The following is a 13,412-nucleotide window of genomic DNA, read 5'->3' as shown; positions in this document are numbered from 1 at the left end:
ACAGAGCTGCTAGCATAGCTGTAGTCTTGTTTAAGCTAAAATGCCAGCTTCTCCGTGTGACCATTTTCTGGTTTTCTTCTATGATATTAAAATAAATATTTTTGCCGTTTTTACTGTTAACAATTTAAATATGTTAACTTGTTAACTTGGGAAATTTTCATGGCCGTTTTTGTTCTTTATATACCCAATGATTGATCAATTAATTTACAGTATAATTAATAGTGAAATTAAATAATTATTAGTTAAAGCCCTGCATAAATATGAGTTCTGGGATTTGTTTTCTCAAAATTGCAATTTGTTGTTTTTTGTTTGTTTATTCTTGAGTTCACGGTTAGTTTTTTTTTGTGTGTGTATGAGTCAGATAAGTTAATTGTATCTGTTCCTGGCTGCCTGTTGGTCAGGAAGGAAGATGAGTCATTGAATGCCGAGGAATCACAATTAGACTTCATGTCAAGAGAGACATCAATACACTCATAAACAAACTCCCGAATACACAAGCAAGCCCCTCGGTGCTCATACTAAACACAGACACATGATGAGGTGTTTGATATCTGTTTAAGAAAAGATGACAGTTTCATTCATTCAGACATGCAAACACAGTTCAGTCATCTAAAACACACACACACACACACTGCAAATATAGACTCATATGAATGCATGAAAACAAATTCTCTCTCTCTCTCTCTCTCTCTCTCTCGCTGTATTTCAGTGGCAGGAAATAGAGACAAGACAGAGCCTTCAGCTCAGGCAAGAAAAAAAACTTCCACTGGTGGTTTCCATGGAAACTGTCTCCCTTTCACTTCAGGGGGAGGGCAAGTGACTAGTGGATGAGTTGGGCCGACATTTAAGGTGGCTCGTGAACAGGGTGGGAGGGAATTTAAGGTGGTTCGAAATGTGAATCCATCTGACTTTTCCACCTTGAGGACGTGGAGGGTCGTTTGAGGTAATGGTGGTGCAGGCAGTTTGAGCAAACAGTAGAGCAGAGCACAGAAAATTGCATTGTGCGCCCTTTTCATCTTGGGCTGCACAGTCAGCATGCTCAGCAACCAGGACACACACTCAGACACACACATTCAGACACGGATTATTGATATCAAGATCACAAGTCTGTTGATAATTACATTACAGCGTGAGGGGATGATGCCACAGTATCAGTGTCACGCAGACCAAATAATTGTAAAAATAATAGAGCTGGGGATGTGTGTGTGTGTGTGTGTGTGTGTGTGTGTGTGTATATATAATGTCGGTATATAATGTTGGTTAACATTTTACAGGTCCATAATTTCCAGGTAATTGCCAAGACGTTTCCTAGAAGTAACTAGAATTTGCTATTAGTTACACTTAAAATTCCTTTTTAGATATACTTCCATTCTCTGAAATTTAAATTGAATGCTAGTGTAACCCACTCTTTTAGTCAGTGCACAGCAGGTCAGTTGAACATGCAAAATGTGAAATTTGTCTAAAAGCAAACATTGAATTCATTATATATGAAGAATTGAAGTTTCCTATAACAAAGTAATTGTCATTAATTGTAAATGTAAATGTTTCAAGACATTCTTATTTTCCCTATGTACCAAATAACATAGTTCCTTCCAGGATACTTTATTTTCCAAATGAGGGAATTATTGGTTAATACCAACATGTCTTTTTACAAAACACATGTTTCAGAAGATGTCAAAGTTCCGAAATATGAACATCTAAACACTGTAAATCTGTACAGACATTTGAGTTGGTTTTGAGGTTTGATGCCCAGCGCTAGTATTGTTACTGTTGGTTGTGATGTTGCCCAGAGATCATTCATTATTGACTTGTGCAAGCTAGAGGTTTGAAACTGAAACACTGCACCTAAATCCATCGACCCACCTACCACCACTACCACACACCTTTCCATACAAATCCAACACCCAGCCCATCCTTACACACACCCTATCCCCACATTGTCTCACTTTTTCTTTATTCTCCTCCCGTAGCCCTCCTCTTTTCCCACCAAGGCTGTCTTGTCTTGTGTGTGTTTTGGTGTATATATGTGTATCAATCCAAATTCTCTATTATTAGTGTATTTCTCAACTTTTTCAATCAGTTTGACTCTTGTATTCGACTACTTTGGTCAGGTTTGCTTTATATCCCTGTGGAAAATACCTACCTACCGACATAGTGATGATTTTCTTGAATTAGACTCTTTAATACAAGACATGAGGTTGAATTAATATGAGGGAGGAAGATCAACCTTTCAAGATTGCTCGCTGATGAATGCTAATCAGAAGCGCTATATTTTTCTAGTATATGTCTGAGTGGGATGGCAATGTGTGTGTGTGTGTGTGTGTGTGTGTGTGTGTGTGTGTGTGTATTTTGTATGTTAGCCGATGTAGTGCAAGGTCAATCCCCTTTGTGTGTTTCTCGTGCTTTAGTGAAAGCTAAATGTTAAAGGTGAAAAACAAAACATCCTGAATTTAGCTCATTATAGTGCACTATATATTGTGTGTCAGTGAAAAGTTAGGAGAAGTGAAATAGAAGAATTGGTCATAGAGTACAAGGATTTTAGTAGCGCCATGACCCAGTTCTTTTACGATGCAGAGAGGCGAGCTAAATCAGCAATGAGATGGATGAAGTGAGGAGGGAACAGAGAACCAGAGGAGGAAGAGGAGGAGACAATTAACACAACAGCCATGGAAGCTATCCAAGGCGAAAATGAGTGGGTGGGTGAAAGAGAAGAAAAGAGACAAGCATGAAGTAGTTTGGTGAAGGTATTTGGCCTTGAAGGATTTGTGCACACGAATAAAGGAAGAGGAGGAATGAAAGAGAAGGTGGGATGAGATGTGTTAGACAATTTAAATGTTCTTTTACTCCCGCCCTGCTTTGTATTGATGCCTGTGTTGTGATTCGTGTCTCCATGAAGAAGCTACTGCTGCAGATCGAAGTGTTGTCTGTCTATTAAAGGAGCACTTTGGGAGCGTCTAGCTGTGAGCCCTGAGATTCATGTTGTCTCCTCTCAGTGGCTCAATTTAGTGTCTACATTCCTGCTTCTGCTCTCAGCGTAAACTGACTTCTTTTCCCTCATCTGTTCTCTCCTTCCTCTCAGAGCTGCCCTATGGCTGGGAGAAGATAGATGACCCCATCTACGGCAGCTACTATGTAGAGTAAGTCTCCCTGTTGACTTGGATAACTCAGCTGCTTTGTAGTAAAATAGGAAATGCATTTCTATGGTTAATGCCTTGTTATGAATTATTAATGCCCAAATACTCATTTCTATTTTATGTCTTACTGCTCGTTTAACTTTTTCCAGACTGAGTCAACATATAGACTGCATACCAGATTAGAACTATCCTTGCTTTACTTTTAGCTTTTCAGCTTATAAAGATATTATGGCTATCATGTTAATAACAGTCTAACATTACTTATACATCCAGCACAATATTCACTGGCATTTTAAACTCTCCAGATGTCTTTAACTCTTCACCAGAATTTTCTTTCAGGCCAGATATTTTAACATTGTTGTTTAACCCTTGTTTAATGAGTAGTAAGTGAGAGCTAAAGTGGTTCATATTAAGAGTACGCATCAGTAAAACAAAACAATGTAAAGTAGAGCTGGACTGTTAATTCTCAGTGGGATCAGCAGGACTAGCAAACCTTTCTCCTTACAAGGAGTTATTTAACTCAATGTTAATACCAAAAATATTGCTGAATTGAGTCATAAATGTGTCAATAATTTAACACTCTGAAAGGCATCACTGTTCTGAATGATCACTTTAACTTTTGGTTCTTAAGTACATTTTACAGAAAATACTTTTTGACTTTGTTAAAGGCATTGTAGTATTGCTATTTTTGGCTTAAAGCTTAGCATTATTCCTTTTCCATTATTTGTAAGGATGCATTTTATTTTCAGTCACATCAATCGAAGGACTCAGTTTGAGAACCCAGTCCTGGAAGCCAAAAGACGCCTGGAGCAGCAGAGGCAGATGCAGAGCCAGGGACTCTCCGCTCTACCACTGCCCGCTATATACAGAGGTACACATGGAATACTACTGTATGTGCATTACTTAAATCCAACCATGCTGGTGTACTCACAGAGTTGTAAAATGAGTTGAAAAAGACTGCAGAAAAGACATGAACAGCACAGGAACCCATGTGCTGATTTTTAAATAATTGTAAATTCTCCCTTTTGTACAGATTTTTTATATTGAACATTCTTTCATTGTTTTCTAGCCCATCTCATACAATGGGCAGTTTCATGGGTATTTGACAGGGCAGATGCACAATGTCACAATGTACAGGGTTGAATGGAGATGCTGGCAGTATGGGGGACAGAGAACATGCTCGCCCTGAGGCCCCTAGTGGGCTAATCCAGGCACGTGTATGAGGACGTACTAGACCAGTACATAATGTACTGCTTCATCTGAATGAAAACTGCATATTTCCAATGAGTCATCTTATCAGGAATTAAGGCAAATGTGTCTTTATCTTCTTTGTTCAGAAACAAATGTACAATAGGTTCATTCAGCACTGAAAAGTTCATGTCAAACTTTCATTTCAAGCTAAAATAAAGTTTCCCACCTCCATCAAAATTTTAAATAGATCTGTACTCTGAGGCCTGGGAAGTGTGTAATATCTTGGTGTTCTGCTTGTTGTTTTAGTATTTTATTTTATATTTATATTTATTTTTTGTTTTTGATCTTTTATTGGATGTGTCATGAGTGTGTATGTGTATGTCTTCAGCTGTTATTTGTATTTTAAGAGTATTTATTGCCTGTAAGGGCAGCTACTACTATGCACTACGCACTCTTGAGTCCATGACAAATTTCCCCTAGGAGACAATAAAGTATATTCTAGTCTATTCTATTCTATCCAAATGTACAAATACTTTTCTTTCTAAATATCAAGGATGTCTAAAATATCATACTTCAAAACTTTCTCTCCCTGCAGAGAAGCCATTGTTTACGAGGGATCCAACCCAGCTGAAGGGCAATTTCCTGTCAACAGCCCTGCAGAAGAGCAACATGGGATTTGGCTTCACAATCATAGGCGGCGACGAGCCCGATGAGTTCCTGCAAGTGAAGAGTGTAATACCAGAGGGACCCGCCGCTCAGGACGGAAAGATGGACACAGGTAATTATGTGTACCAATGCAGAATATAGTCAGCTGGTTGAGAAGTAAATTGTTAAACAACAAGCTGACACAGCTGTCACTGCTGATACTGTAACGCTGGGTGTGTGTAGAAATGCTTAAGCACAGTCTCATTATTCTGACACCTCAACATTATGGAACTTAATTTCCTGCCAAAGTAGATCAAGTGCTGGCAGAGTTTCAGTTTCATTCAAGCAGGTTTTTACCTGCCTGTTGGGTCATTTCTGTCAACATTTCTTGTACCTAAAAGGCCAGGGGATCGCAGTATCAGTATCAGTTTACAGTGAATTTGGTGCTGCAGTGAAATTTTGGTCAGACTTGTGTCTCTGCCAACTCAGAACATTTCTTAGCATAAACACTAGTGCTTTATTTAGTTTTATGGCCCACATAGACCTCCAAAATCACATCCACACACTGTCTTATGTTTGTATCTGTCTTCAGTGATTTTCTGAATTCAATTTCAAAGGTCCCCCAAATTCTTCACATTTTTCCATAAAACATTAGTGTCTCAATAGTTAATCTCACTTCCCTAGTGGTAGTTTGGAACATCACTGTTCCATTAAGGAGATATTAAGGCTTAATATCAAGTATGTTTTGAGGGGTGCCAATTGTAGCCCACGATTGTTTGCGCAGCCTCAGCTTGTGGTTCTAGTGACAAAGAAAGCAGTAATAAACTGCTGGGGTCTTATGCTCCTGATGTCCTTTTTGTCCTGCTGTTTTCAAGCAAATTGAGCCCAGCACAGTCTACTTTTCCTTTAAACCTACAAATGGGTGGAGATATGATAGGAATATACATACAAAAGCAGACACAGCACTTGCACTGGAGAAAAACACTGCTCCTCATTAGCCTGTCTCATAATAACCAATGCCTCTTTTTTCCTTCTTATGGTCAATTTCTATTGTACTCATTTTGTCTTTTGCTGTTTGAGAGCTAAAGTTTTTGAATCTTTCACAAATTCAACTCAATCACAGTCGAAACAATTCTTCTAAGATGTATCATCAATAAATGGTATCAATAATGTGAACAAAATTGCATTGAACCTCCAAGAACTTGAAGCATATCTTAGAGATGAATAACTGTGTGGTAGAGGTTTCTGTATCTCCAGGAATATCAATTAATCTTCAAAGGGAACATCTTTGGCCCTCGGTGGCATATTTGGGGTGCCCTATATTTTTGCCTGTAGCACTGTGTCCCAGACAAGGACTTCAGTTTCCTCTCAGCACACAGTCCTCACTATAACATTCTGCTTTTAATGGAAATGAGAGGAACTGATTTGATTGGCCGTAACTGACACCAGCCCACACAACACCTACTACGTTAGGAGATTCATTTCTGCTTTAACTGCAGCACTGGAGGTGCAAAAACACTACACTACTGCACAAGTGGTCATGGTATTATCAAAAATCCCTCATACACAGTTACACCAGTGCCATGAAGTCATCCCATACTTGTGATTGTGTTTTGATTAATAAACATCCACACGCAGTAATTCCATTTCACGTGCCTTATTTAGTAGTTAGAGGGACACTTCTGTAACCAGTGTGTTTTCATTTGCGATTTCCTTGAGTAAACACCCAAGTGTTCTTTTACTGTATGTTGTTTTGGAGGAAAGCATCAGTTATAGACAAAATATCTAAAGAGAGGATAGCTAGGTGGAGGTCACAAAGATGGATTTTTTATCTTTTACAAAAGTAAAATATAGTTTAGGCCTAACCTAAAAGAGCTGATATTAGTAAAAGTCATAGTGGTCTGTAGTCTGTAGAGTGCTCTGCTGTGAACCTGCTAGCTGGCCCCATGCCTGGCACGGTTGGTGCCTAAACTGCTCATTTAGAGCTCATTTCAAAGCTGGGAATCTTCCTTCTTACTCTCAGCTCCTGCTCTCTGCTTTTATGTCCCTCCCTCTCCCTATCAGTTTCTCTTTTATCTGGAATCCATCTCTTTCTATTTTATCTCCATCTCTCTCTTTGTCTGTCTGGCTTACCCTTTATTATGCTTCCTTATCTAACCATGTCATCTGACACTTCTCCTCTGCTTTCAGCCTTAGTATATTTTCATCCCTTTTCTCTTTCTACCTCTCTAGTTTTTCTCTCTTCATCCCTTGTGTCCTGGTCTGTCAGCCTTTTCCTCTCTCTCTGGTCTGATTTCTCTCTCTCCAACTTGCTCCTCTCCGCTCTGTGACATTGCCAGAGCTGCTCACACATGCATGCGCACATACATTCACACACACGCATGCACACAGTCACAGAGTCACACACAGGCACTCCCTGGCTGAGATTAGCTGGCCTATTTGAGCTGTGCGGCATTGCTCTTAGGGATTGTGTGTTTGTGCATGTGACATGTATGGGGTGTGTTTAAGTAGGTGCACATGCTCATGGGAGTGTGTGCATGTCTGCATGTGTGACAGAGAGTGCCTCCAGAAGTGTGAAATAGAGGATTTGAGGCAGCTGCATTTGTCATGGGGCTGTGACTTTAAAGCTGAAATCCATAACTTTCCGCACGTTCAAACTACAGCAGAGATGACAGAGTATCTAGTGTCGCATTTATGAAGTTTTTTCACCTTGTTGTGGTTTGCAGGAAGAATGCCATCAACCAACCTGGAAAGGTGAACATGAATATAAAATTATATATATATAAAGTTATGAAATTAGACTTTTCTCACACAGAAGACCATAAACAGTGGTACACATTTGTATTTTGTTTCCAGCTGGTCACCAGAGTAACAGGGAGATGCAATATTATAATGCGTGAGTCAAGACTTTGTTACTACTAGTGACTGTGACTGTGCACTACTATTTAAATATTTGAGATTTTCATTATAAGAGTCTCTGTGGATGCCAGTGTGCACCAGATGGTTGTCATATTCACGGTCTCTCTCTCACCTCTCTGTCTCACACATAAACTTGTAGATTGCCTGCTGTGGCAGTGAACTGATGTTATATTGCTATGAGACTCTTGAGAGGGATAGTGTGCTTCTTCTGTGTTGCTACAGCATGTCCCGATACTGCTGAGATTTGACATTTATGGCAACAGATGGTGACAAGTTGTGTTTTTGCAGCACAGTATGTTTACACATGAACCACTGAGACCAGATCATGTGGTCGGTGTAACATGTAACATCTCCTTCCTCCCCAGGTGATGTCATCGTCTACATTAATGACATCTGTGTGCTCGGCACCACACACGCCGATGTGGTAAAGCTTTTCCAGTCCGTACCCATCGGTCAGAGTGTCACCCTGGTTCTCTGTCGAGGCTATCCTCTGCCGTTTGACCCCGAGGACCCAAGTGGCGCAGCAAGCACCTCCCTGACACCCATCGGCCTGGAGCACCGCCCCTTGGTGGTAAACGGCCGTGGCAGCTATGACCCCTACTTAGAGTATCTGTCGTTGAGCTCCCAGCTGCCTCCTCAGGCTCTGGCCCAGGCCGGAGCCTCTCACCCCGGGGACACACATCTGGATGGCTCATCCCTGCCACCCACCACACCTGGTTCGGCATCAGCACTCACGCCTCACGACGACAACGTGTCCATGGCCTCGTCGGGGACTGCAGGGGTTGCAGGGGCCTCAGCACAAGGGGCAGAGCTTCTCACAGTTACTATGGTCAAAGGGGCGGAGGGATTTGGGTTCACCATTGCTGACAGTCCCACTGGCCAACGAGTAAAACAGGTGGAGTATCATGATCATCTGTACATCTCTTCATTAGCTCAGTAGACCATGAAAAGTCCAGAAATGAAAAGTCTGTTTGATGTTTTACTTGTATTTTACTGTTTGTGATTCAGGAAGTAAATTAGTTCTTTCTAAAGTGAAATCTCAGCAGTCAGCTAAACTCAGCAGTCGAGTTACTCATTAAACTTTAGGCAGAGCTAAAACCGCAGGTCAAGGTAAATTTAATTCAGTCAACGCCACTAAGAAGAAAGAGACTGAGATAAGAACAAAGTGAGCTCAGCCTGTGAAGGATTTGCTATCTACTAACAGTAATGAATGGAAGCCAGACTTGAAGCTACAGAATAAAAACTCCTTTTCTGCTAACTTGGAACTGTGGCTGTAAGGAATAGATAAATTACAGAAGATGAGTTGCGATGTGACAGATGCTATTTCTCATCCCTGTTGTATTTGTACAGTAAAACATCTGCACCACAAAAAAACCCATCTGTTTTGACAAGTAATTTGCTTATGTTCAGCATTCAAGACCTATTCTTTAAACAGATCTCTTTTAAAGTCTGCCTGTGGAGAGAGGTAATTCCACCTGTTCCTAGTGCATTTTCCATTGTTTCCATTGATTGTTTGTTTCAATTTTGAAACAATCTTCATATCAATATCTTGAAATAAGTTAAAATAAACACAAAAAATATATACCAGAATTGGCATCCTGTAAACCTTTAAATATTGAATTGGTTTTGCAAACAGCTGAAATAATCTCCCCCCACTGGTAGATTTTTAGACACACGTGATTTTAGGGACCAACAATAGATGACAATTTTGGGTGGAGATTTTGCGCAGCATTAAGATGAAGATGATGAATTAAAAATAACTTTTCACTCCAGGTTTATTAATTAGGGTAAAAAATAGGAGTTTTGTGTTCATGTGATTGGAACAGAGCACAAAATCAAATCACAGCAAGTCAACTTGAGTGACTTGGATGTGTTGTTGTGGTGCAGGTGCTGGATCCAGGCTCACAAGGAGCATCAGGGCTGATAGAGGGAGACCTGATCCTGGAGGTGAACCAGCAGCCAGTGGCTGCAGCTGGACATGGACGAGTGGTGGAGATGCTCAAAGAGTGTCCAGTGGGAGCCGAGGCGACACTCCTCATACAGAGAGCAGGAACAGGTGAGAGACAGACTTTTTTTCTTTTCTGTTTGACTGTTTTCTGCATAGTGATTAGTTTATATGCTTCCAATATAGTTTCACTCTTTCGATTGTTCATTCATAAGGGCTAGATGGACATTTATAGATATAACAATAACATTTATTTGAAAGAGGATTGTAAAAATGTAATTTACTTCCTCAAGATAAAGTGTTTATGCCAGGAGTGTGAGTACAGTAGAATTAGTATCAAAGTGGCATTTTGGTACATTTCAAAGACTAAGATAATTTTAGCAGAAATAAAGAAGGGTTCAGTGCAAGATATCATGTTCTTGTGCATCTTCAACCCCAGCTGCAGCTTTGCAAGAGAGAAGTCAAGTAGAGTTGACAGTAATGGCAGTGAGAGCAAAAGAGATTTTGATTATGATCATTTTGAGACCTGTTCTATTTTTGAACACATTCAAACCACAGTGGCCCCTTACTTGGATTTAATTCCAGTATCTAGTTGAGATTTTATTTTTAGAATATTAAATAGTTTAAAAGCTAGAAGGATTACATTGCCTGGTGCAAAACTGGGTAAATTATTATAGTGTTTCTTGAAATAACAGAAGCGTTTTCCTAAAAAGTGTAGTTCAGCATTATTTTACAGACCAATAACTGCTGTATGTGGTTTAAGAAAAAATTAAACTGTTATGTTCTCCCTGGGAAAATTAGATCATTGCTGGAGAAAACTGCCACAGGACACATTATTAGACACTAGAAAATATAAAACAGAAATTAAATTAACAACAATATTTTGTTCAATGTATTTACCAAAAACAGCGTGAACAGATAGTGTTGTGTGTTTTCCTAATGTTTCATAATATATAAGTTTATAATTGTTACAAACTGCAATAAAAACAATTGAAAAGACAGAGGCAAATAAAACAAGCAATTTAAAATGATTTAATTTAAAAAGAAATAAGATACCACAATAGTGATACAGTAAAAATATAAGACAAGATAGAAATTGAAGGATGCACTAAAATTAATTAGGCTTTTTTGTAAAGGTACTGTATGTCTTGAAATGTGATTTAAAAGATGTCACTGAACCTGCAAGCTTCAGGTTCTCAGGAAGGGAATCAGCATCTTATTTGACGTTTTCACTGAAACAGACAGAAGCAACACATGGAAGTGTTTAAAGATACAGCGATTCAGAAGCTGGTAAAATCTGAAAGGCAAGATAAACCCTTTGCAGGCTGAGTTGGGATGAGTGATAGTGTTAATGTCATTGCTCTTACTGTTAGGTATAGTATAGCTCTGTGAGTAGAGATGGTTCTAACACTGATGTAAGGAAGCGGTTTCATTCTCACTGGGGCCACTCATCCTCAAAATAAATGCAGTTATTTTGCTGTAATGTGCGTTGGACAGAAATGACTGTGGAGAGTGTCATCTAGCTGGCAAACAAGCTGAACTGGTTGGCATGATGCTGTTTGGCTGCCCGCACTGACTGTACACTCTGAAATGATGATGCTTCGATTATACAAACAGCTTTTTCACTGTGTTCTGGATTCATAAATGGTCATGCTTGATGCGATGCAGGGACAATTGTAACCGAGAGAAAATATATAGAAAATGCACACTGTCCCATCTTCAATTCAATCTCAACTAGATCTTGATTCACTGGTCAAATATAATGCATCTCTATGTATGATTGTACACCCACCATCCTGTCTGAGTGTTTGTCAGGAAAACTGTTCTTCTGGATCTTTCTCACAATGGCACAACGTTTCCTCCTCCTCCCACTTAAATCTTAGGCAAACAAACATTTAATTTTGACTGATTTTATTGTTTATTGCACCAAATTCAGGGCTAGTGTGGTTCCACAATACCTGTGACATGCAGGGTTGTGTATGATTTAAATTTTATCAATTCTGATTCTACTAATCGAATCTTGGTTCCGATTCAAACCCCCTCACCACAAATCTTGTCCACTTTCTCCTTCTCATTTTCCCCTTCATGGCTAAAGTGAAAGTACTTTCTGTACTGGAGTGGTGTCTCTGGGGACTCGTATCTGAGAAAAACATATATTAGAATAATTTGTAGACATCATTCGTTTGGCTTCAATATAAAAGGTGAATCTCAGCTCATCTATGTTTTGTAACTGAGCGTGAGACGTTGCTACTGTTAGCGTTAGCTGCGCCATTGTCGCTTGGAGACAGCAACAAATCTGAACACATTGTTTAAGTAAATGCTTCGTCATATTGGAGGTACTTCCTCTGTTGCACGAAATATCCTTACTGCAGGTGTTGCACTTTGCTGTGAAGAAGAGCTAAGCCAAACTTCTGAGTGTTTGCTCATGTCTGCCATGGTCCAGGAATGTAAACAGAAGTACTCTCTTCTCACATGCTTTGTTGACGTACTGCGTAACAAATGACGTGACGTTAAGTCACTGTAAAATGCTCCCTGCCGTTCAGTCGGGAGAGCGACTAAAATTTGCAAAAAGTTAGAAACCGATAAGCAGAATCGAAATGCACGTGTCTTAACGAATCCACTGTTCTTGGAAATTCAGTAATGTTTCAAACTTGGGACCAGTTCTCGATACTCAACCCTAGTCAAATGTTGAATCCCTGTAAGAGGCCCTGCATTGTAATGGGCTGCTCCACACCACCTTTAATTTTCTGCACACGTTCAGCATTTTACCTTCCTCTTGAAGTCAAAGAAGGGAGACAACCACATGCCCTAGGTCTGAGAAAATAAATCAAAATGGGGTTATACAGTAGGAGAAAAGAGGAATGAGAGAGAATTTCATAGTGAAGTGCAGTGTTCTAATATTCCCTGAAGGACATGAAGTGGTGCCATTTTCCCTCCACTGCTATTACCTGCAAGATTGGCCACCTGCAAGGAAATTAAATTGCACAGTGAAAGCTTTATTTGTTTGACATGTGCTCTTGCACTGATTCTCTAAAAGGTGTTCTGGGTCATATGGTCAAAACTTGACTTAATAATTACCCGGGGCTACTTTTACCACACAACCCCACAATGATTAATCGTACTACGGCGTTCAACAGCCTGGATGGAAGTGAAGAGAGTCAGAAAAACAAACTGCTCATTTAGTCATTAAGTCTGTAGTTGTTTTCTAAAGATAGATTGCCAGGAGTGAAGACTTATTTTGCGTTGTTTCTGACATGATAACAGAACAATAAAGCAAATTTTACAAATGCTGTCTTTTCTACCGCTCCTTTTTCATGGATTGCATTTAATTAGGGATGAAAACAATCAGACTCATATGCATCTCAGGTTTAATTAATTAAAGTATGACAAGAATTATTAATGCAGACCTGAAAAGCAATCAAAGACATTAAGCCTGATACATCAGACTATCTGATGCTGCAGGGTGGTTTGCTGATTTAACATCAGTCCTGTTATCTCTTATCATATTGTACATTATTGATCATTATCATGTATTGACAAACTGTTGTCTGGTCCTTATGAACTGATTGTACTGTATG

The 13,412-nt window shown here is 39.6% G+C and overlaps 2 protein-coding genes and 1 long non-coding RNA gene across 7 annotated transcripts in view; 2 read left to right on the top strand and 1 right to left on the bottom strand.

Moving 5' to 3' along the window:
• Positions 1 to 13,412, top strand: part of LOC123961427 (zona pellucida sperm-binding protein 3-like) — a gene marked incomplete in the record, with an annotated part of 791,580 nt that overhangs the window by 162,914 nt on the left and 615,254 nt on the right.
• The window catches only part of magi2b (membrane associated guanylate kinase, WW and PDZ domain containing 2b), an 86,562-nt gene that overhangs the window by 58,162 nt on the left and 14,988 nt on the right, over positions 1 to 13,412 (top strand). For all 5 annotated transcript variants that reach the window (XM_046036796.1, XM_046036795.1, XM_046036797.1 and 2 more), the window contains 5 exons: positions 3,080 to 3,137; positions 3,884 to 4,005; positions 4,921 to 5,103; positions 8,255 to 8,784; positions 9,777 to 9,945. In XM_046036796.1, the coding sequence (XP_045892752.1) occupies positions 3,080 to 3,137; positions 3,884 to 4,005; positions 4,921 to 5,103; positions 8,255 to 8,784; positions 9,777 to 9,945 (1,062 nt within the window). The remainder of the gene's footprint in view (positions 1 to 3,079; positions 3,138 to 3,883; positions 4,006 to 4,920; positions 5,104 to 8,254; positions 8,785 to 9,776; positions 9,946 to 13,412) is intronic.
• On the bottom strand, positions 11,627 to 12,344 carry LOC123961455. Its single transcript, XR_006822734.1, has 3 exons — positions 12,202 to 12,344; positions 11,880 to 11,974; positions 11,627 to 11,712 (listed from the first exon to the last, which is right to left on the bottom strand). It is a non-coding gene; the product is annotated as an uncharacterized LOC123961455 (long non-coding RNA).

Source organism: Micropterus dolomieu, linkage group LG22 (genome assembly GCF_021292245.1).
Source record: "Micropterus dolomieu isolate WLL.071019.BEF.003 ecotype Adirondacks linkage group LG22, ASM2129224v1, whole genome shotgun sequence".
NCBI classification, from domain to species: domain Eukaryota; kingdom Metazoa; phylum Chordata; class Actinopteri; order Centrarchiformes; family Centrarchidae; genus Micropterus; species Micropterus dolomieu.
This window is presented reverse-complemented; position numbering and strand designations above follow the sequence as displayed.